General features: G+C 41.2%; 1 protein-coding gene and 1 long non-coding RNA gene across 6 annotated transcripts in view; both read right to left on the bottom strand.

Moving 5' to 3' along the window:
- The window catches only part of LOC127530785 (uncharacterized), a 186,643-nt gene that overhangs the window by 105,848 nt on the left and 55,379 nt on the right, over nt 1-25,416 (bottom strand). The gene's annotated exons all lie outside the window — the stretch shown is intronic.
- dqx1 (DEAQ box RNA-dependent ATPase 1) overlaps nt 1-25,416 on the bottom strand; it is a 34,201-nt gene that overhangs the window by 5,674 nt on the left and 3,111 nt on the right. For both annotated transcript variants that reach the window (XM_022218125.2, XM_022218124.2), the window contains exons 2-10: nt 22,284-22,683; nt 17,101-17,294; nt 14,569-15,019; nt 9,983-10,288; nt 9,602-9,701; nt 9,298-9,456; nt 5,728-5,919; nt 5,379-5,504; nt 4,782-4,972 (exon numbers count right to left, since the gene is read on the bottom strand). In XM_022218125.2, coding sequence (XP_022073817.1) covers nt 4,782-4,972; nt 5,379-5,504; nt 5,728-5,919; nt 9,298-9,456; nt 9,602-9,701; nt 9,983-10,288; nt 14,569-15,019; nt 17,101-17,294; nt 22,284-22,622 — 2,058 coding nt within the window. In that variant the 5' untranslated portion in view covers nt 22,623-22,683. The remainder of the gene's footprint in view (nt 1-4,781; nt 4,973-5,378; nt 5,505-5,727; nt 5,920-9,297; nt 9,457-9,601; nt 9,702-9,982; nt 10,289-14,568; nt 15,020-17,100; nt 17,295-22,283; nt 22,684-25,416) is intronic.

Here is a 25,416-nt window from a genome sequence, read left to right as displayed (position 1 = left end):
TCCCTCCCTCTGATTTCGCCCCTTTATTTGTGCACGCGCGCAGTACATGAGAGAAGTGCCCGGAGTGCTGCAGCATCTCGCCTGTTTTGCTGTTTTCCCCTCTTCTACATTTAGTACATTTAGTAAATAATAAAGGAATTACGTTAGAATGCTGTATTGAGTCTAACTTGTCCTAATACCAAAATAACATGAATCTGCTAGGACGAACTAGTAAAGTTTCAATATGTGATTACACTCGTGTATCCCTCTTGATGACGTTGTTTATCAAACTTAGTGCATTTACGCGTGTATATGTGTTACATTGTTTTATTTATTTCTATCTAGAGTTCAGAATTGCATGACTCCTCTGACGAAGAGTATGTCCCAGACGCCCCAACATCTTCCTCCAGAGGTCGGGCATCTAAACGAAGCCGTCAGGCGGGCTATGGAGGCCGTGGTCGGGGAGCGAGGCAAGCACCCCGACCACGGCATCTAAACGAAGCCGTCAGGCGGGCTATGGAGGCCGTGGTCGGGGAGCGAGGCGAGCACCCCGACCACGGCATCTAAACGAAGCCGTCAGGCGGGCTATGGAGGGCCGTGGTCGGGGAGCGACGCGAGCACCCCGAGCCAAAAAACGTCCTGCAGTCTCTTGGCCTGACAAGCCGTGGGATTGGTAACTTTTCTGGAAGTTGCTGAGGCCTGATGCTCTCTCCTCCACAAGCAAAACAAGTGTGCGCGCGGTTGCGTAGTGCGTAGCTCGCCCACCTCTGCATGGGCTTGCTTGCTGTGCGCGTAACCGTTGATTGACAGCATGACAAAGCTGAAGCTCGAACTTGATTGGTCGGCAGCAACCAGCGCTTTTTGGAATAACATGGGGGTCTATGAGAGGAAGGCGGAGCTCAGGAATAAATTTTCATATCGCGTTATACTAACTTTATATTATAGTATCAAACGAGACTAACACATTTAAGCTTTGTTAAAAAATGATACATAAATTGAAAACAAACGGAAACTCCGGACAGCAGCTTTAAGCCTGGTACAGGGTGTGGCAGGCATTTAGTTATAAACTTAAGTGTTGGACAAATTAACATTTTGACCTGATGATGGCAGCAGAGGACAAGCTAAATGATTACCAACAAGCAGCGACCCCTGAGGGGAAAAGCCGAAAGGAAAGAAGAGCCTAAGATCACCAAAGAAATTACAGTTTACCCTGAGGCAGACATGAATGTATGCAGAAAATGTCAGGGCAATCTGCACTGCAGTTTGTGAGACATACATAAGTTAACTAGAAAAGCACTCGGAGAGCGCATATCTCCGCCATACCGTTTGTCTGTCCGTCTGTGTGTGTGTCTGTGTGTCCGTGTGTGTGTGTGTGTGTGTGTGTGTGTGTGTCTGTGTGTGTGTCTGTGTGTGTCTGTTTGTCTGTTAACAGCATAACTCAAAAAGTCATGGACGGATTTTCACCAAATTTTTACAGGATGTCCGGAAGAGCACGAGTAAGAAGAGATATGGCCGCCTGGCCGCCTGGCGGCCATATCTCAATTGTCCTTCGACCTTCAAAAAATTCCTGGATCCAGACGGTGATTCGGATCACCTCCAAAATCTAATCGATTCTTACTCGTGCTCTTCCGGACATCCTGTAAAAATTTGGTGAAAATCCGTCCATGACTTTTTGAGTTATGCTGTTAACAGACAAACAGACACACACACACACAGACACACACACAGATGGACAGACAAACAAACTCCGGTGATTACATATCCTCCTGGCGGAGGTAAAAAAGGGGGAAAAAAGCAACTCAAAAAAAACCCAAAAACCAAAAAGCACAAATGTCAACGTGTTAGCAGAAATGTCAAGGGATCATAAAGACTGTCATGGTGACCTGGAATTTCTGTATTCACTATGGACTGAATTAGTGAGCCACATTAAAATCTACACCACAAGTATAGTGTTGGCTAAAATCATAATATGAAAATAATACCTGCAAGTACTATTACATACAGGTAAATGCAAATGTGAGAACATTAGCCCAAGGTAAATTCACCTCACAGTAATACAAAGTACAGTACACAACAGAAGTGAACACATCCCTGTGGAATGTCACTGAGATGCCAAATGACATAACATAATATCATCTTACTGCAACTGCATTACTTCTAAGTTAAATAGCAGGGCTATTACTCTTATTCAAAATTGAAAACCAATCAATTAAATTTACAATTATAAAATGCACACAGTAGAAGCTCAAAGGAACAAAAGTCAGTACTTCATAACTGCAATTCATTATGGAGATTAATTTTTAAAAAGTTTTTCACTTTATTACCAACAACAGACTCAATCCTTCACAACATGTAGGACACATTTCTGGAGAGATGTTCTATGAATTTTCAGAGGCTATTGTCTTAGCAGCTGGAGGGGCTGTGCTGCTTTGTCTTCCTCTTTAAAATAGTACAAAGGAGTAAAATACAGTCGTGTTACACCTACTGATTACTGCTGCTACTGTATTTGGATAGACTTTCAATTCTTCCTGTATCCTTGTTTCCATCTTTCAGTACTTCTGACAATTCGCTTCCATGAGCAGCCTTGACGCTGTACACAGCCCATTGGGCCAAAACTGAGAAAGTTCTGTTGTTCACACCTCATTTTAGATCCATGGTAATGCAGTTAGACTAACTGGAAATCACATACACACGTGGACAAAATTGTTGGTACCCCTCAGTTAAAGAAGGAAAAACCCACAATTCTCACTGAAATCACTTGAAACTCACAAAAGTAACAATAAATAAAAATTTATTGAAAATTAAATAATCAAAAACAGGCATCACTTTTGAATTGCTGATTAACATAATTATTTAAAAAAACAAACTAATGAAACAGGCCTGGACAAAAATGATGGTACCTCTATAAAAGATTGAAAACTATTTGACCAGAGTGACATGATTAACTCAGGTGTGTCATTTAATTGACATCACAGGTGTTTCCAAACTCATAATCAGTCAGTCTGCCTATTTAAAGGGAGACAAGTAGTCACCCTGCTGTTTGGTGAAAAGGTGTGTACCACACTGAACATGGACAACAGAAAGCGAAGGAGAGAATTGTCCCAGGACATCCGAAAAAAAATTATAGACAAATATCTTAAAGGTAAAGGCTATAAGACCATCTCTAAACAGCTTGAAGTTCCTGTGACAACAGTGGCTCATATTATTCAGAAGTTCAAGACCCACGGGACAGTAGCCAACCTCCCTGGACGTGGCCGCAAGAGGAAAATTGATGACAAATTGAAGAGACGGATCGTTGGAATTGTATCCAAAGAGCCCAGAGCAACCTCCAAAGAAATTAAAGGTGAACTCCAAGGCCAAGGTACATCAGTGTCAGATCGCACCATTCGTCGTTGTTTGAGCCAAAGTGGACTTCGTGGGAGACGACCAAGGAGGACACCACTGCTGAAAAAAACTCATAAAAAAGCGAGACTGGAATTTGCAAAAATGCATGTTGACAAGCCACAAAGCTTCTGGGAGAATGTCCTTTGGACAGATGAGACCAAACTGGAGCTTTTTGGTAAGGCACATCAACTCTATGTTCATAGACTCAAAAACCAAGCATACGAAGAAAAGAACACTGTCCCTACGGTGAAACATGGAGGAGGCTCAGTAATGTTTTGGGGCTGCTTTGCTGCATCTGGCACAGGGTGTCTTGAAAGTGTGCAAGGTACGATGAAATCTGAAGACTATCAAGGCATTCTGGAGAGAAATGTGCTGCCAAGTGTCAGAAAGCTTGGTCTCAGTCGCAGGTCATGGGTCTTCCAACAGGACAACGATCCAAAACACACAGCCAAAAACACCCAAGAATGGCTGAGAGAAAAGCGTTGGACTATTCTAAAGTGGCCTTCTATGAGCCCAGATCTGAATCCCATTGAACATATGTGGAAGGAGCTGAAACATGCCATTTGGAGAAGACACCCATCAAACCTGAGACAACTGGAGCTGTTTGCTCATGAGGAGTGGGCCAAAATACCTGTTGACAGCTGCAGAACGCTCATTGACAAATACAGAAATCGTTTAATTGCAGTGATTGCCTCAAAAGGTTGTGCAACAAAATATTAAGTTATGGGTACCATCATTTTTGTCCAGCCCTATTTCATTAGTTTGTTTTTTAAATAATTATGTTAATCAACAATTCAAAAGTGATGGCTGATTTTGATTATTTAATTTTCAATAAATTTTTATTTATTGTTACTTTTGTGAGTTTCAAGTGATTTCAGTGAGAATTGTGGGTTTTTCCTTCTTTAACTGAGGGGTACCAACAATTTTGTCCACGTGTGTAGGTACTATTTTTTTAAATGATGACAGATTTTCTAACTTGTGGTTCAGTCATCACAGGTGTATTCATTTTTGTTGCACTGAGTTTCATGTATTGCCTGTATTTTTGATTGCTCAAAAGAGAAAACCTTTTACTTAGCAAGTAAGGAGTGATGCAAGCATTCAGAGGTGATACAATTTGAAACATTTGACATTTATATTTTAGAGGAATGTACTCACCTCTGTTGTGTACTGTATGGTATCATACTCACATCAAGACACAGAAAATGTTCGTGAAATTACCCATTAAATAAACAAATTGATATTCAAAGCACTGAACTGAGCTCCACTGCTGTAACACTGCATAAGACTAAATTGCATAAAACAAAAACATAAATCATTAATGTTGTTAAATGTCTCTGGAAGGTAAACAGAAAAGCATCAACAGAAAAGGCAACAGATTAAAATTCTATCACACCGCTTTATAAAAACAGGGCGCTTACTTTGAGGAAGAAGCCTGAGATGAGTGCACGCTTGATATTTGTACAATTGTCTTGACATCCAAAAGCGGGGGGAGAAACTGGAAGCTCTATTCGCTGCATCACCTCCAGCAGCTCCGCCCGGATCACCACAGCTAATCGCAAGGCGGCGTGACTGAGGAAGTTTGTTGTGCACCACGCCTCATCCTGATTATCTGTGATCACACAGAGACCATTCAATAATTCATGTGAGTATCATTAGATGTTATTGAGACTTTGAGTCATTAGTACTATGACTCTGTATTTTAAGATGTTCATGTTCTATACACAAGATCCAAAAACTGTAGAGGATCTGACATTAGCTGTCCAGTGAGAATTTAACAAAGCCCTAACGTCCCCTGTCTGGCACAGATCTGTGTTGTTTTATTGTTTGTATTTTTGTACTCTTACTGTGTGTATATGTATTTACAGACTCTTTCTCAGCTGCCATAACAGCAGAATTTCCTCCGCAGGCATCAGTATAAAGTGTTACCTCATGATCTTATCCTAAAAACAAACTGTTTGACAAGATTCTACTATCAGTGGAAAGTGTATCTGTAATGAAGGCTGAACATTACGTACGCTCCATGAAGGCATTATAAATATTAATTAGAGTCATGTGGTCTCCCTCTGTGTGCATCAGAGGTCGCCAGTGTGCGACAGCAGCCTCTTCTCTGCTGGGTTCTGCAGTCACGAAGCAAGAAGGAGCTGACACGGGACAAAGATCAGATTAAATGTTAGTTTATGAAAAAGTATATTAAATCATTATGTTTGAAAATGTCAGTTGCATGTACACACTTGATATCAATCTTTAATAATATTCTATATATAGCCGTGGCAACATCTCTTGCCTCAGGGGAATAATTTCTTAGCCAGTTTAAGCTGATTTTGGAATTCGTATTGTATAAATTATTTTCCTTTTCTTATTTACCTGTTAGCATGGCAGCTACAGTGAGCAGCTCATCGACACAGTCATACTCGCAGGCAGCGATCAGGGCTTTGGCCAGCGGTGGCTCAAGTGGCAGCTCTGACATTATGATACCCACCTCCGACAAGTTCCCATCATCATCCAGTGCTGCCAGATAGTCCAAGTCCTCCAAGGCCTGCATTAGAGCCTCAGGGGCTGGAGGGGAGGAAGAGAGAGAATAACTACAGAGGTGAAAGTGACAAGTAACCCTCTGCAAACTGCAGTGGTACATATAAATGATCATGGTCTGATGAAGCAACAAAGATGACAAACAGTGGAGATACTGCTCGAATGTAAATGAACTACAGAAGACACTCTCCACAGCTTGGCTGCGAGTTGATAATTTGAGTAACAATATGACAAATGTCAAGAAAAAAATGCACCCTTCACTACGTTTACAAAATGCCATGAAAATATCACACAATGTTGAAGCCTTTCCCAATACTTTTCAACTTTCCTTCTATGTCTGTTGCACACAGCACTGAACCCATTACCCGTTGCTAATGAACCTGCAATTCTTACTTTAACAGAAGATTTATTAGGGACTATTTTAGTGATGAATGTGTCCACAGTTGGTGCTGTAGGTCATGGTATGTGGGATACAGTCAAATGTGGTAATAAAGGAAAATTTAGTCCAGTTGTATAGTGCGGTCACTTCTGTATTTTAATCAGGGTCAAAAAATAATCTATGCAGTCGTAATAAAATTAGTATCCAATTAAGGTAACTGTTGATTAATTTGTGAACACTCACAGAACACTCTGATATGTAGGCATTACTGTCTAGTGTCTACTGGAGTAAAGTGTATCACTAACTGCTGAGTCACACATGTGCAAGATTATATGGCTTGTAGCACCTACACTGGATCTTATAAAAGCATTGACCACCCTCTCACAGTCTGGGAACAGATGTTGTGAGTGGACCAAGTTCATAGCTAATCTCAGCACAGCAGATCATGAGGAATTTAAGTTGTATGATGATAAAACTGGGTCTCCAAAATTGCAGTGTTGTAGCAGTAATTCACATAAATCACACACATTTTACAAAAGTATACAAGCTAGGTGTATGTGTGTTTATATACATATATAAACACACACACACACGCACATATATAAACACACACACATATACATATATGTCAGGGTAGAGACTGCGATTTGGTAGAGTTGGAGTTTCTACCAGTAGAGATTGCGATTGGAGTCTCTACCAGTAGAGACTGCGATCGCAATCTCTACCAGTAGAAACTCCAATCCTACCAGTAGAGATTTGTCAGGGCGAAGGTTAGACTTTTAAGGTTAGGGTCAGGGGTCAGGGCAGGGGTCAGATTTAAAGTTCCATCTCTACTGGTAGGACTGGAGTTTCTACTGGTAGAAATTACAATCGCAAACTCTACTGGTAGAGACTCCAATCGCAATCTCTACTGGTAGAAACTCCAACTCTACCAAATCGCAGTCTCTACCCTGACATATATATATATATATATATATATATATATAAAAACACATATATACACTCAAAAATATAAATGTAACACTTTTGCTTTTGCTCCCATTTTTTATGAGATGAACTCAAAGATCTAAAACTTTTTCTCTCGGATATTGTTCACAAATCTGTCTAAATCTGTGATAGTCAGCACTTCTTTGCTGAGATAATCCATCCCACCTCACAGGTGTGCCATATCAAGATGCTGATTAGACACCATGATTACTGCACAGGTCTGCCTTAGACTGCCCACAATAAAAGACCACTCTGAAAGGTGCAGTTTTGTTTTTGTTATGTGTTTTTTTTTTTTTTTTTTTTTTTTTTTGGGGGGGGGGGGGGGTGTACACGCTGTCGTATACGCCGATCCAGAGCATCCCAAACACGCTCAATGGGTGATATGTCCGGTGAGTATGCTGGCCATGCATGAACTGGGACGTTTTCAGCTTCCAAGAATTGCGTACAGATCCTTGCAACATGGGCCTGTGCATTATCCTGCTGCAACATGAGGTGATGTTCTTAGATGTATGGCACAACAATGGGCCTCAGGATCTCGTCACGATATCTCTGTGCATTCAAAATGCCATCAATAAAATGCACCTGTGTTCTTCGTCCATAACAGACGCCTGCCCATACCATAACTCCACCACCACCATGGACCACTCCATCCACAACATTGACATCAGAAAACCGCTCACCCACACGACACCACACATGCTGTCTGCCATCTGCCCTGAACAGTGTAAACTGGGATTCATCCGTGAAGAGAACACCTCTCCAACGTGCCAGAAGCCATCGAATGTGAGCATTTGCCCACTCAAGTTGGGTACGACGACGAACTGGTGTCAGGTCGAGACCCCGATGAGGACGACGTGCATGCAGATGAGCTTCCCTGAGACGGTTTCTGACAGTTTGTGCAGAAATTCTTTGGTTATGCAAACCCATTGTTTCAGCAGCTGTTCGAGTGGCTGGTCTCAGACGATCTTGGAGGTGAACATGCTGGATGTGGAGGTCCAGGGCTGGTGTAGTTACACATGGTCTGTGGTACGTGGTCCGTGTGCACTAATCATGGTGTCTAATCAGCATCTTGACATGGCACACCTGTGAGGTGGGATGGATTATCTCAGCAAAGGAGAAGTGCTCATTATCACAGATTTAGACAGATTTGTGAACAATATTTGAGAGAAATGGTGATATTGTGTATGTGGAAAAAATTTTACATCTTTGAGTTCATCTCATAAAAAATGGGAGCAAAAACAAAAGTGTCGCATTTATATTTTTGTTGAGTGTATGTGTGTGTGTATATATATATATATATATACATATATACACACACACACACACAAATCCAATGCATTGTGTCAACAGGCTAGTTTCTAGTTCAGTCTGTTGATAACTGAACACCTGGGTATCTGTAGCCCTCTAACAGTCTGCTTGTATAAGTTTGCTGCTACATTCTTCATTTTCAATTTTGGTTTTAACAAAATTCAATACCAGACAAATTTTTTAAATAAGTATTCATCTTTGTTTTTGTTGCTACTTAGCACTTGATTAAAACAACTTGAAATTAAATGTAACTGACCAACTACCGAACTAAATAAAAGCCACAGATTAATTGTGAGATTCCTCATAGTTTCTCAATAGTTAAATATTCATTTCAGTGTTTAATAGCTTATTCAACTATTGTAAAAATTGTTAGTTGCACCCTAGTTTTTATTTTAAATTTTATTTAGGCTTTTATTATAGAGGACAGTTGAGAGAGAGAGAGAGACGTGGGGAAAAACATGTCATGGATCGGACTCAAACTCATGGCTGCTGTGTCAGGGACTATAGCCTGTTTATAGGTTGCTAGCTCAACCTGTAGAGCCACCCGTTACTATGATACAGTCAGTGACAGTTTGATAGTCTGCATTACTTGCCTTGCTGCAGGTGTGGAGCCTGAAGATGACACGTTGTGGTTTATAATTACTTTATCTGTTGTACAATGTGATGGACTGTCACTCATCATTTAAAGGTAACTCCTCTTGTTATCATTTAAAGCAGTTCATAAAAGGTACCTGGTCTGTCCAGGAACTTGCACTGTCCCATGTCAGCGATATCAAGCCTCTTGAGCAACAGCACCAAGTGGCTGAGGTTCTCCTCCACCACACCTGGACAGTGAGAATCCTCCATCCCTCCCTCATACAGTGACTGGGGGTACAGACGGAGACACAGCCCTACATAGCAACAACGAAAGAGTTATATTAATGAAATTCAATGTTGTCTGACACAGTGTCTTTTGTACACCCACCAATACAAGGTACCAAATTTAGACATTTTCATATTCTACATGAAGAACAGAAGCTACGACATTTGATGTACCTGGACGTTGGCTGTTTACCCTTTGAGTTCTCATGTTGGCCTGGTGTTTGCTTATTGACCTCAGAACCTGTGAGTTTGCTCTTATTTGTGGATTGTAAACCTGCGACAGAAAAAGAAGTAAAAAGGTCTGAAATAGGAAAGTTAATTTAAATAACAGTGTGAACATTCTATTTCTTTCCTTGGAAATCTAATAATGGCTTGTTCTTCCAGTTAAGTACAATATAAATTGAATTTATTATATTTAACTGGCACAGCTCAATTTACACTTAAAAACAGCAATAATAAAGACCATAGAAACTAAAGAGACAGACATAAACAAAATGATTTTCGGAATTTCATGGTTCATGATTAGAATTTTGTGTGTACTATAAATTGACTCACAGTTTTGAGTTGAAGGCCTGTGTCTACAACATAGCGAATGGCTGGCAGGGAAAAGGATGCCTCGGCGAGCGTATCGGTAAGGATGACTTTTCTTTTGATGCCCAGACCTCCAACTCCTAGCACCGAGCCCTCCATGCGATCGGAGCTGTTGTTTTCATGCATTGTAGAAGCATCAGGGTCGGATTCATAGACCCGCTGAGCCTGTCCACCTAGTCCAGCATAGAGGGGGAGCAGTCTGAGAGGTCCAAGCTGAGGACTCAGAGCTACACACTCCTTCTCCAGCAGGGCAACACACTCATCTATTTCCTACAAAATATAAAGACAGAGGATGTAACCTCATTTTTTTGTCCTCTTTTTTCAACTCCCAGGGTCAAACCCTCCACATTCAGTGTGAGGGTTTATTACAGCTGACACAGGGAAACCCTGAGAAGTATTCTGTGTTTACATTTGTCACTACTGTGTATGTGAGTGTGTTTGTGTGTGGGCTTCACAGAGGATTAACCTGTACAGATCAGCATCAACAGAGAGGACTTGGAATGACACATCTAGCCTCAGCTAATGGATCCATTAACTGTCTTTAAAGGAAACCAGAAGTGACAGTGAGTGTGGAACTTTGGTAATGTTGACATAAAAGGGAGTTACCTCTGTGTTAGACTTTGATATACTGAAAGTAAATATGCACAGATACCTTTGTACACAGTTTGATAACTCATGACAAAATGTTTTGTCTACATGTTCTATATGATTTGCTTTGAGTGGAAAAGTGTGTGTGTGTGTGTGTGTGTGTGTGTGTGTGTGTGTGTGTGTGTGTGTGTGTGTGTGTGTGTGTGTGTGTGTGTGTGTGTGTGTGTGTGAGAACCAGGACATCAGACACCTGCAATGCACCAGAGACCTCTCAGGTTGAGGTGTCCTCAATTCACTTCTCTACAAGACAAAGGTGGTGAAACTGAGTATTCACTCAGTGTTCAAGGAAAACAGTGAGACCTCTTACAATAGTACACTTTAAATTTTCATTGTTGCTTAGTTTTACTTTTGCCAATAAATCAGTCCAGCACTGCGCACATTCACACATGTGGCACAGCAGCAGTCCATCTTGACACTCCCAAACAAACTGAAGTTTTCATCACAACAAAACAGTTGTTGGCCTGCCACTGCTTCTAGAGGTGGCTTAGATGTCGATGAGTTTAGAGGTCCCAGTGAGCATTATTTTAGTAAAAGCATGTTTCCCAAAAAACTTTGGTTATTGGTCAAGAGATATTCATAAGAAGTTCAGAAAGTAAAGTTTTTTTTAACCAACTGTTTGAAGATCTTCTACAATTCTACAATTTCATTTAGCAGACGCTTTTGTCCAAAGCGACGTACAACACAAGCAAGAATTCAGACATAAGGAAAAACCTGTAGTAAGTGCAAAAGTGCTTCAAGTGCGATTGGTCAAAGGTGTCGCCATCAAGTTGCAGAAGAATTGCTAACCACCCCCCCCCCCCCCCTTTTTTTTTTTTTACTTTGTCAGCGTTAAGTAAGTGCTGGGTTTTGGACCACCTGACTTATTCTACCCCTAAGGTGGAGTGGGATTAAGTGCCTAGGTGTTCTCTGAACAATTGAGTCTTCAATTGTCTCTTAAAAGTAGAAAGGGACTCAGCAGAACGCACAGAGTTTGGTAGTTTGTTCCACCATTTGGGAACAACAGAGGAGAAGAGTCTGGCTAGAGATTTCGAGCCGTGTTGGGCTGGAAGCACCAGGCGTCTCTCACATGCAGAGCGAAGTGGGCGTGAAGGGGAGTAGACCTGGATCAGGGAATCCAGGTAGGATTCGGCTGGGGCCGTTCTTGTAAATGTTTTGTAAGCCAGGAGGAGAGTTTTGAATTTGATTCTGGCTGCAACTGGAAGCCAGTGAAGGGAGATTAACAGGGGAGTGACATGAGCTCTTTTGGGCTGGTTGAAGACCAGACGTGATGCTGCATTCTGGATCATCTGTAGAGGTTTGACTGTACATGCAGGGAGACCTGCCAGAAGAGAGTTGCAGTAGTCAATGCGTGACATCACAAGAGCCTGAACCAGAAGTTGCGTGGCCTGTTGGCTCAGGAAGGGTCTGATCTTCCTGATGTTGTAGAGGGCATAAGGACAAGCTCGAGAAACTGAGGCCACATGAACACATGAAAGGTCAGCTGGTCATCAGTCATGACACCCAGGTTTCTGGCTGAGTTTGTGGGCACAAGTAGGCTCGAGTGAAGTTGGACACTGATCTGAGGCTGAACAGATGGACAAGCTGGAAAGACCATGAGTACAGTCTTAGACAGATTTAGCTGAAGGTGCAGTTCCTTTAGCCATGTGGAGATATCAGCCAGACATGCTGATATCCGAGCTGAAACTGTTGTGTCGTCAGGTGGAAAAGAGAGGAAAAGCTGAGTGTCATCAGCATAACAGTGGTAAGAGAAGCCATGGGAGTGGATCACTGCACCAAGTGAGGTGGTGTACAGAGAGAAGAGTAAGGGACCAAGCACTGAGCCCTGAGGGACTCCTGTTGATAGGACATGTGACCTTGATACCTCCCCTCGCCATGACACTCTGAAGGATCTGCCTGTGAGGTAGGACTTGAACCACAACAGGACAGAACCTGAGATGAGGAGCTCAGAGAGTGTGGAGAGGAGGATTTGATGGTTCACAGTGTCAATGGCAGCAGACAAGTCCAGCAGCAGTAGGACAGAGGACTGACCAGCAGCTCTTGCCAGCCGCAGAGATTCTGTGACTGATAGGAGTGCAGTCTCAGTGGAGTGGTCGCACCTGAAGCCTGACTGAAAGGGGTCAAGTTGGTTGTTGTTCCGCAGATGTTCAGAGACTTGGTTAAATACTGAGTGCTCCAGTATTTTCAACAGGAATGGTAGAAGTGAGACTGGCCTGTAGTTTTCAACCTGGGCTGGGTTGAGATGAGGCTTTTTGAGCAGTGGGGTGACGCGGGCTTGTTTAAAAGTAGCAGGAAAAATGCCAGTTTCCAGGGAGGAGTTGACAATGTGCGTGACTGCAGGTTTGATTGTGGGCAAGATAGTCTGCAGGATGCTGGTGGGTATTGGATCGAGAGAACAAGTTGTAGGTTTTGAGCTTAGAAGAAGTCTGGAAACCTCATCCTCGCACAGAGGAGCAAAAGATCTGAGTGAAGGAGCAGTAGTGGGTTTGAGCTGACTGGCCTGGTAAGGCTCAGAGAACATGTCTGGAGTCAGCTCAGTGGACACCTGAGCAGCTGGAGGAGAAAACAAGGAGTTGAATGCCATAAACAGTTTTCTGGAATCAGAAGCTGCACAGATCTTGTTCTGATTAAAAGCTTTCTTTGCAGACTGCAAGCAGGAGGTAAAGGAAGCAAGTTTCTGTTTGTATGAGGACAAATCAGCGTGTTTTTGGGATTTACGCCACTTTCTTTCTGCTGCCCTGAGTCCAGTTCTTTGTTCTCTCAGAACTTCAGAGAGCCATGGACTTGACTCTCGGAAGTTCTTCATTTGAGATTCAATTTAAGATCATTTCTCCAGGATTTGCAAGAGTGAAAATTTTCATCCCCTAGTGTGCACATAATACTCTATTGTCTTTTTGGAGCCTATCCAAAAACAAAAAGATCTAGGAAGTGGGGGCAATGATGAAAACAATGATCTGACGGTCATATCTTGCTAAGCCACAAGCTGCTGAGTTTGTTAGGGAATTTCTGCAATGTCAGGTGAGGAAACACAGGAGGTGAACTCAGGAACACTCAGATGACTGATGTAGAGAAAAATGCTTTACTGAATTCAGGAGAATTGACATAACAAGTGCATTGTCAGTATCAACTCTGAGGAGTCTCTCTGTCCTTGCAAGGTTTATACTGTCTGAAAGAGAAAAGAGGCAGGATCTAACCTTGTTGTTGTTGCTATATCAGCAAATAGTTGTCTGTCTGAGCACTTGGTGTGCTTCTGTGTGTCTCCAATTGGAGTCAAGGGATGACCTTCTGTATGTTGGTTCGAAATGACCTACAATTTTTCCTTAACAAGTTAATTGCTTGCTATTGGAGGGACTGCAGGAACTGTTAAAAACAGGGTTAAAAGTAGTCCTAGGCATTCAGAACAAATATCATCCTATTTTCAACTACAAAGGACACTGAAACCTTGACTAGGTTTTGCTAGCTGTTTCAAACCCTTTTCAGTTCTATGCTAAGTTAAGGATACTGACTTTGTTTAACTGTTCAAAGAAACAAAGAAGTGTAAAAAAACATTGCTTTGATGTAATTAATGAGGGATTCCCTTCAAGAGTGCATTCTAACCTTCGTGCTCACATGTCTGCTGCAACGTATGATTATTTTTATGATTAACTAAGCTGTTAATTTCTCACAGTCTATGAAGATGTCTTTTTTGTGATGTTTTGTCTAACCAGCAGCTCAAAATCTAAAATATATTGAGTTTGGAGTGCTATGAAGTTCAAAGAAGGAACATTTTGGAAAGAAAAACATTAAATCACTCCAGAACCAATATATCTCAACATACTTTAGGTTTGTAAAGTCAGAAATGAACGTGTTGTTCAAGAACTTTGGAGTGTTGGGATGTACATAAGGTATAAATTATAATCCTGTACCTGTGAACTGGCCAGAAACACCATCACATCTCCCTCCTCTCCTCTTCGGTGAAGATCCAACACCATGTGACAGGCGGCAGCCACGGGTTCTTTCCCTGATGAAAGTTCTCTGTACAGGGTCTCTACTTTCTCCCCATCCACAGCCTTCCTGTGCTGTAGTCCACCTCCCTCTCTCTGCTCTCTGGTTGGAGGCTCAGTGAGCAGGCTGTCCAGGGAGAGGTGAGGAATGGAGGGTCCCAGGAAGGTGGAAAGACGAGGTGCAAGCGTTGGGTGAGTGAGGAGAACCACCCGAAAGGTGTCTGGCCTCTGGCGGCAGACATCACACAGCAGGCCCAGCAGCACATCAGTGGGCACGGTACGCTCCTGGAGCTCATCTAACACTACGACACCATACTGATGCAGCAGAGGGTCTGACATCATTTCCTCCAGCAGGAGCGTGTCACTGACAAATCTGGAAAATAAAGAAAACACAGATGAAGTAAGAAGCACAGTCATTTTAATAATTTGCACTTCTAAAGCACCAAGTGACAGGCATTTGCTAAAAATAGCTAAATACTAAAACCTTTCTGGATGTACATTTCACTGATTTCAGCATGAGTGCTCAACAGAACAGAGTGATCAACCTTCAGTGAAAAACACTGCTATAGCACTTTGCCTGCCACCTTAGACATTAAACTGCAAGAAACTGAGAACAAAAAAGTCAAGGTGTGGCTGTCAGCAAAAGAAAGACTCAGTAGCAATATCAGACCAAACTAGTGAAATCCAATGATGGGATCCACATTGCCTATTGGGGGAAGGCAGTTATGATTACATGATACAGCTATTCTGGGACACTCTTTTGTTATTTTGGGAAATACCCATAGTTGTTTTCTTGCCATGAGCTTAATAAGAAGACTGATACTACTCTTATTTCCAGTTGTCATGAAGCTGAATACAGGCAAGAATTAGTTTTACTTTGCATATACAGAAGATTGCAAGCACTTTAAAGCTTAAACAAGATGTGAAAATATTTTTCTTTGTTCAGTGCCTCGAGAGAAATAGTCCCAGAACTGAACTTTGTGCAAAAACAAAACTTGTCGTTTATACAAACTAGAAACAACTATGAGTGAGTTCTAGAGGTGTTGGTAGATGTATTTTTGTTAGCTCGATATTTCTCCCCACCGGGGGCGGAGCTAGACCATTTTCAGGGGTGCTTGAGCACCCCTTAATTTATGTTTATAATAAATGCTGAAATAATTATTAACAGTGTTATTTATTTTACCGTTTCAAACCAAATGTAAAATCTGGCAAAGTTCTCCCTAATTTGACGCCCCCCCCCCCGCCCTGCTTTTGGATAATGGTTTGATCCATTAAGAGAGCGAAAGCTCCCCTCTACTCTGCCGCTGCGCTGAATGCTGCTCCCACCCATGTGTGCGTGTGATGGATCGGGCAGAGAGATTGACAGGCTAGCCAACAGAGCCAGCAACTACAGGTGACTGCAACATTTACTTGGTATTTATACTCTGAAGTGAACTCACAAGTTTGTCCATGAAATCTGCATTTATAAGCCTGAGGCAAAGTCTGTATTCAAGCAAAGGAAAAAAAAATCATCAATAAATGGACTTTTATCAATGGCACTTAGTTAGCCTATGGAATCAGTTGTTTCCTGAAGGCCAATGGGAGAGACCAATCAAACCTGATCCCAAATGAAAATCAATGGGTCATCTAAGAGAATGACTGAGCTCTGTTATGAATGCAGAAGAGCTGGGTCGCTTAACATTGGTCAGATGTGCGCCCCCCACCCCCACCCCCAACCAGGTGCTAAGCACCCCTAGAGCTGAAAGTCTAAACCCGCCCCTGCTCCCCACTGTCAGTCTTTATGCTAAGGTAAGCTAATTGACTCCTTGTTCTAGTTCCACAGTGAATGTACAGATGTGGTAGTGATATCAATCTTCTCATGTAATTTGGCAAGAAAATAAACTACAAAAAAATAAAAGAAAAAAAATCAAAACTATTTCCTAAAATGACAAACTTTTCCTTTATGGTAGTAAAGCTAATAATCTTTCACAAAACCTGGTGTTAAAATAACAAATTTAGTGTTATTTTGTTGACGTTTGTTAAAATTATGCATAAGTTTAAATTAAAATACAACCACCAAAGAAGTAAATTTATTGTGTTCCTGCAGATCGTTCTAATGCTAAATTTAGTATTGAATTTGATCTTAGCCCTTAAGAAGAATTTCTTGTATTTCACTTTAACAGGAAAAATCACAGTCATTTAACCATTTGCTGTTGTTAATACCAAAACAGAAAAAGAAGTGCCTGGTGTCATCGACAAGGGAGACCACTGAAGACTTAGAATTTTTAAATAAAAAAATTTAAGAAAAAAAACAAACACTTATCTTCAACATTATAACACCTGACAGCTCAGTGAACTCTTCTCCGAATGTTAAATGGAAAAACAACCATTTGGCAGGTGGAAGAGAGCAACTACTACCCACTATTAGCTGCAAATAATAAGATGGTCCAGTGAGCATTATCCGTGGATTCTAACCTGAGCAGGGTGTCAGGTGTACAGCCATCATCATGGGACACCCTGTAGCCCACCTCCAGACCCAGGCTGAGGTCCATCTCATCAGCCACGTGAAGGGCCAGGCTCACTGCTGCCACCGAATAGGGCTGAGAGCAGCACACCAGGCCCTGAGAAAACTCATAGGACAAAGCATACTCCACACACCACTGTGGCACCTGCAAGGAGGACAGGGATAAGAAAAGAAGAAAGACTGAGGTCAGAAAGCAGAGCAAGAAGTAGTATAATACTGAGGGACATGATTTAGAACACAAACAGACTTCAAAATTTTAAAACACAAGTTATGTAAATATGGCATATCACTACTTTTTTGTACATACTGTATCTATTCTCCATTAAGTTGTTATGGCTGCTATGTTACCATTCAACTGCCTATTTATACATGCAGCAGACAGTTCATCCATCCATTCATTCATCCATCCATCCACCCACCGCTTAATCCTCTGTAGGGCCGTGGGGGGCTGGATTCTATCCTAGCTAACTTAGGGTGAGGACGGGACACCCTGGACAGGTCACCAGTCTATCACAGGGCTACACATAAAGACAAATAATCATGGCCACATTCGCAAATATGGACAATTTAGAGTTACCCATTAACCTCAGCATGTCTTTGGATTGTGGAAGGAAGCTGGAGAACCTGGAGAAAACCCATGCATGCACAGGGAAAATATGCAAACTCCATGCAGAAAGATCTCCCTTTTTCCAAACTTCTGTAGATTTAATTTGGAGAAAAAAAATGAAACTGATTTTTGCCCCTGAATCTACACTAAATAACCCAAAATGAGAAATTTTGACTTCAAAATTGTGGGTGGAATCACCAGGACTATTTAGAGTTGAATGTCTGGCCAAACGGAGTAACCAAGCAAAAATGCCTTTCCTGAAGAAAGTGGCCAAGAACCAGCAAGTCTCCAGCAGAGATGGTAGAACCTGCTAGCCTAGCCGCGCTACACAACCCACGGCAACGAATTTAATTCTCTGCCAGGGTGGGTCTAGTTACCCTCCATAAGGCTCGAGGCTGGATTCTCCTAAAACTGGCCGGACCAATCACCATGAAGTGTAGAGTCAGAAGGCGGGCGTAACGAAGTGACGACAGAGGCGTGACGATTCTGACAGAAACAACCGGCGCACAATAAACAGTTATCTTTCGACTCGGCTTTGGCCACAGCCCTTAAAGATTTGAAGCTAAAATTCAACTTGAAAGATAAACAAAGGACGGCACTTAAGTGTTTCATTGAGAAGAAAGACGTATTTGGACTTATGCAGATGGATATGGCAAATCCTTAATATACCAGTTGGCTCCGCGGCTCCGCTGGTTGGGAAGCTAATGGGACTTAGCCACAATCCGCCGGTGCTCTCGGAACTACGTCAGCCTATTCGTTGCGTTGATTGGTTGTATACCTACCCAATTGCTGCAGAGGGATTTGATAGACAACCTTTTAGCCCGCCTCCCTCCCTGTCGAGCTTCCCTAGACCCTTGTGCCATCAGAAACATGGGTATAGCGTGGCTAGGCTAAGAACCTGCTAGAAGGAGAACCATTGCAGCAGCACTCAAACAATCAGGCCTGCATGCAGCAACACTTGAGCAACAGGCATGGCAGCTTGCTTGGTTTGTCAAACTGGAATTAAAGGAACAAAATCATTTCTTTTGACAATTGAACTTACAAGGACCATGTCTGTTTAAGAGAATGCACTGCTAATCATCCAAAAATAATCATCCAACCTGCTCCAGATTAGAGTGACTTGAGACTTGTGCAACTGTTCACCTTTCAGCACAACACTGACCTATATCGTATGAGTCAGGACAATACTGCAGAGGTTTTAGGACAAAGTCCAGACTTAAACCTCACAGAGTCTCTGTGGAGACACCTAAAAATGGTAGTTTACAAACACAAACACTGATGACACTTGAGAGGATCTATCAAAAAGAACGAGTTAAATTTCCCAAATTCAGGTGTGCAAAGCCTGTAGAGACCTAACCACGCAGAATCGAAACAGTAACTGCCTTGCATACTATAATTACAGTTGTGCTCATAAGTTTACCCTGGCAGAATTTATGATTTCTTGGCCATTTTTCAGAGAATATGAATGATCATACGAAAACCTTTCTTTCACTCATGGTTAGTGTTGTGCTATAGTTATTTATTATCAAACAACTGTGTTTATTCTTTTTAAATTATAATGACAATAGAAAGTACCCAAATGGCCCTGATCAAAAGTTTACATACCCTGGTGGTTTGGCCTGATAACAGGCACGCAAGTTGATACAAACGGGTTTCACTGGCTAGTAAAGGTAACCATCCTCACCTGTGATCTATTTGCTTGTAATCAGTGTGTGTGTAAAAAAGGTCAGTGAGTTTCTGGGCTCTTGACAGACATTTCATCTTTCATCCAGTGCTGCACTGACGTTTCTGGCTTCTAAATCATGGGGAAAGCAATTGAACTGTATAAAACAGGAAAGGGATATAAAAAGATATCCAAGAATTTGAAAATGCCTATCAGCAGTGTTCAAACATTCATTAAGAAGTGTAAACTGAGGGGTTCTGTTGAAACCAAACCACGGTCAGGTAGACCAACAAAAATTTCAGCCACAGCTGCCAGAAAAATTGCTCGGGATGCAAAGAAAAACCCACAAATAACTTCAGCTGAAATACAGGAGTCTCTGAAAAAAACTGGTGTGGCTGTTTCAAGATGCACAATAAGGAGGCACTTGAACAAAAATGGGCATCATGGTCGAGTCACCAGAAGAAAGCCATTACTACGCAAATGCCACAAAGCATCCCGCTTACAATATGCCAAACAGCACAGAGACGAGCCTCAAAACTTCTGGAAAAAAGTCATTTGGAGTGATGAGACCAAAATTGAACTTTTTGGCAACAACCATAAACGCTACATTTGGAGAGGAGTAAACAAGGCCTATAATGAGAAGTATACAATCCCTACTGTGAATCACAGAGGTGGATCGCTGATGTTTTGGGGATGTGTGAGCTGCAGAGGCACAGGAAACTTGGTAAAAATTGATGGCAACATGAATGCAGCATGTTATCAGAAAATGCTGGAGGAAAATTTGCACTCATCAGCCCGGAAGCTGCGCATGGGACGTACTTGGATGTTCCAACATGACAACGATCCAAAGCACAAGACCAAGTCTACCTGTCAGTGGCTACAACAGAATAAAGTAAAAGTTCTGGAGTGGCCATCTCAGTCTCCTGACCTCAATATCATTGAGCCACTCTGGGGAGATCTCAAACGTGTAGTTCATGCTAGACAGCCCAAGAATTTACAGGAGCTGGAGGCTTTTTGCCAAGAAGAATAGGCAGCTTTACCATCTGACAAAATAAAGACCCTCGTCTACAAATACCACAAAAGACTTCAAGCTGTCATCGATGTTAAAGGGGGGAATACACGGTATTAAGAACTGGGGTATGTAAACTTTTGCTCAGGGTCATTTGAGTAGTTTCTGTTGTCAATATGATTTAAAAAGAGTAAATACAGTTGTTTGACAATAAATGGCTTCACCCAACCACTCACTATGCGTGAATGAAAAGTTTTTGTGCTATCATTCATATTCTCTGAAAAATGACCAGGAAATCATAAATTCTGCCAGGGTATGTAAACTTATGAGCACAACTGTATCTGGGGATTAGGGATGTCATGAGAACTGATATGGCAGTAACCAAGTAACGCCAAAATTCTACAAATTTGATGGTATTTGTTTTTCTATGGTATCAAAGTTAATGTAGATGCAGTACCTACTAAAGATACAACAATAATGTGTAACTGTAGCAGATGCATCCGTTGCAGGAATGCCCCACATATAACATTCACAAAGACTGACATAATCGTGTTAAGATTATACAGGAAATCTTATTACTGAGCTAGGTGCTGCTCATATCATTCAGTCACAATAAAATGCTCTATGTGTGTGTATGTACACTGTGTGTGCAATTGCATTTATGAAACAGATTATTTTGATTTATATTATATTTATATAAAATTTGGCACTCATAGAATCAAGAATCGTAGAATTGCATTGGTACTGCCTACCAAATTACTGATATTGTGACAATACCAGTGATTTAGGGTTGTCCTGGTAGCCTAAGGCATTGACAATATCCTCTCAGCCAGGCATGTTCTTTTCAAGTTTCTACTTTTGATATCAAGTAAAAGAAAAAATTCCAAAATTATACAAAAAAGTCAACACAGAAGACCCCTATTACTATGTTATAATAACGTGAAATTTCCAGCTGTAACTATGCCAGCTTTCTGTGGCATGAAAACATCTCACTGCTTCCATTTTTGGTTCGTGTCAACTGCAAAGATCTCCCTAATCTCAATACAAACACACTGCAGAGTGGCAAAGAGGAGCTAAGCACATGGCAGTTCAAGAAAACACAGCTAAATAGACTGAGATATACAAAAATAATACAGCTTCAACACTGACAAAATATTGGGAAACACTAAATCTGTTGGACCTTTTATCACTGATGGTGGGACTGCTGCAAACATTATTACATTCTGACTGTGTTCGTTCAATGTTTCTGGAGGCATTCACTATCAGTGATGGAACATTGTCTGACTTTACAGTTGTCTTTATGGCATGTTTATGTTGTAAGATTGCTGAATGTTTCTTATTTAGCTTGTGCATTTGCAGCATTTTGGGAAAGCAGGGCATGAGTTATCTTTGCTTGTGTTTTGTCTATTTGTTTTTCACTGAGCTCTCTTGGCTATAGTGGAATGGACAGAACTGTGTTTGCAGCACAGAATATCACATATTGCTGTGTTGTGATTTTTAGTATCGTATTCATACTAATCTTGATAATTTTACACAGTATTTAAAGTTCTTGTACACATGTAGCTCAGCACAAAATAACATCATTAAACACTGATGCATGATGATGTTTGGCTTATTGTGTTACACTGAATAAAGTTTTTTTTTTATCAACTATCGTGTACTTTACTTATTCTACAAAGATTTTTCTTTCTCAGGAATTTAATTTCATCTTCCATAATTGCAAACAATCTTGGACACCAAACACTCATGTTCTGAACTTGACTTTATAAAACCAAGTTTAGAATTATATTTATATGATGATTTTTTAAAAATTTATTCATTTTTTTTTACTGTGGCCTGATCAGTTCCAGGTTACCTGGGTGCTTTTTCCAGCTCCACTTGGTGCACTGAGGAGCACCATGTTGTGACTCTCCAAGTGTTGCAACAGACTCTGCCTGAGCCTCCACACAGGCAACTTCTGTCTCTCTTCCAGCAGGGCATAGTAGCGCGAAGAAAAGGGCAAACCATCATATGGGTTCACCTCTAAGTCTCCCAGTCCTTCTGCCTCTCCTCCTCTTCCTCCATCTCCTTCATCATCCAGATCCCCAGACAAGAGGGAAGAAACAGACAGAGAGTCCAGGGCTGTGGAGGGTCGCAGGTGGGATCCGAGGGCCAGGGATGCAGTGGACGGCTTTGCTGGTGGAGATGACATCATCAGCAGAGGGTAGGGATGAGGAAGGAGTGAAGGGCTAATTCACAGACAGGCCTGAGTGTACCTGCAGAGAAGCAAAACAATAATGATTAGAGCAAGTTCACAGAATACAGCAAGAATGATTCCTGTTGGATTTTTTCATAGTTGCATACAGTTCTAATTAATATAGTAGCAGCCGAGGGAAAGAAGAAACAAACATTAATGTTGACTACATCATAGTATTTCCTATTTCCCATCTCCCTAGAATGTGGCCTTCACAGGGACCTGCAGCATGTTTGGTATTAAGCTGTGGAATGCTTGTCTCCACCCCAGTGGACAGCTGCAACAGACATGATCTTTTTAGAGAGGAAGGCCTTCAGGCACCTGCTGGTGTGCTGGTCCATTCATGTTTGAGGAAGACATAAAGCAGATGAAAACGTTTTTTTTTTAATTTTTTGGTAGTACATCAACTAGTCAGGTACAATACGGCTCAAATCTTCAGTACATGTATTTTTATATTTGGGTCATTCCATATCATTTCAACCGGTGGTCCCCCACCTGACCCTCTCAGATTTTGTTAAGTTTTTACATACATTTACACACGTGGACAAAATTGTTGGTACCCCTCAGTTAAAGAAGGAAAAACCCACAATTCTCACTGAAATCACTTGAAACTCACAAAAGTAACAATAAATAAAAATTTATTGAAAATTAAATAATCAAAAACAGCTATCACTTTTGAATTGTTGATTAACATAATTATTTAAAAAAACAAACTAATGAAACAGGCCTGGACAAAAATGATGGTACCTCTATAAAAGATTGAAAACTATTTGACCAGAGTGACATGATTAACTCAGGTGTGTCATTTAATTGACATCACAGGTGTTTCCAAACTCATAATCAGTCAGTCTGCCTATTTAAAGGGAGACAAGTAGTCACCCTGCTGTTTGGTGAAAAGGTGTGTACCACACTGAACATGGACAACAGAAAGCGAAGGAGAGAATTGTCCCAGGACATCCGAAAAAAAATTATAGACAAACATCTTAAAGGTAAAGGCTATAAGACCATCTCTAAACAGCTTGAAGTTCCTGTGACAACAGTGGCTCATATTATTCAGAAGTTCAAGACCCACGGGACAGTAGCCAACCTCCCTGGACGTGGCCGCAAGAGGAAAATTGATGACAAATTGAAGAGACGGATCGTTGGAATTGTATCCAAAGAGCCCAGAGCAACCTCCAAAGAAATTAAAGGTGAACTCCAAGGCCAAGGTACATCAGTGTCAGATCGCACCATTTGTCGTTGTTTGAGCCAAAGTGGACTTCATGGGAGACGACCAAGGAGGACACCACTGCTGAAAAAAACTCATAAAAAAGCCAGACTGGAATTTGCAAAAATGCATGTTGACAAGCCACAAAGCTTCTGGGAGAATGTCCTTTGGACAGATGAGACCAAACTGGAGCTTTTTGGTAAGGCACATCAACTCTATGTTCATAGACTCAAAAACCAAGCATACGAAGAAAAGAACACTGTCCCTACGGTGAAACATGGAGGAGGCTCAGTAATGTTTTGGGGCTGCTTTGCTGCATCTGGCACAGGGTGTCTTGAAAGTGTGCAAGGTACGATGAAATCTGAAGACTATCAAGGCATTCTGGAGAGAAATGTGCTGCCTAGTGTCAGAAAGCTTGGTCTCAGTCGCAGGTCATGGGTCTTCCAACAGGACAACGATCCAAAACACACAGCCAAAAACACCCAAGAATGGCTGAGAGAAAAGCGTTGGACTATTCTAAAGTGGCCTTCTATGAGCCCAGATCTGAATCCCATTGAACATATGTGGAAGGAGCTGAAACATGCCATTTGGAGAAGACACCCATCAAACCTGAGACAACTGGAGCTGTTTGCTCATGAGGAGTGGGCCAAAATACCTGTTGACAGCTGCAGAACGCTCATTAACAAATACAGAAATTGTTTAATTGCAGTGATTGCCTCAAAAGGTTGTGCAACAAAATATTAAGTTATGGGTACCATCATTTTTGTCCAGCCCTATTTCATTAGTTTGTTTTTTTAAATAATTATGTTAATCAACAATTCAAAAGTGATGGCTGATTTTGATTATTTAATTTTCAATAAATTTTTATTTATTGTTACTTTTGTGAGTTTCAAGTGATTTCAGTGAGAATTGTGGGTTTTTCCTTCTTTAACTGAGGGGTACCAACAATTTTGTCCACGTGTGTAGTACATTATATATGATGGGAAAATCCAAAATTTGACTGCTTTATTGTCATTAGTTTCAAAGTTATGGCCATTTGAAGCAGGTAGGGGGGGGGTACCCTAAAATTGCGGCCAAAATTAAGACTTGAAATTTCCGACCATTTTCAGACTTCTGAACAACAAAAGATAGAGATCTGAAATTTTCAGAATTATTTCACAGTGACCTATAGTCCTCAGACATGTGAAAATATTTACTTTATATTTATAACTGCATGTTACAGAGAATGACAAAGTTGTGATTTTATCCATCACGAACTTCTAAACTGCTACATTTGGCCACCCATTACACCAAAACTAATCATCATATCCATTAGAAATTTTATGTAGTATAATTTGGCTATCTAAGGATTGGATCTGTATAAAATGAAAGTGCTATGGTATGTAATGCATGAAATATGAACAGCTAAAAATCAAAAATATCTGTCCGACCTTCGGATTCAAAAGTCAACATTAAACATAGAAGGATTTATCGAAGCAAGTTGTGCTTGGTGTCAAAATTTAGGGAAATTCCTGTAATTTCACATGATGTCTTTTATTTTTTGATACC

Source organism: Acanthochromis polyacanthus, chromosome 18, assembly GCF_021347895.1.
Source record: "Acanthochromis polyacanthus isolate Apoly-LR-REF ecotype Palm Island chromosome 18, KAUST_Apoly_ChrSc, whole genome shotgun sequence".
NCBI classification, from domain to species: domain Eukaryota; kingdom Metazoa; phylum Chordata; class Actinopteri; family Pomacentridae; genus Acanthochromis; species Acanthochromis polyacanthus.
This window is presented reverse-complemented; position numbering and strand designations above follow the sequence as displayed.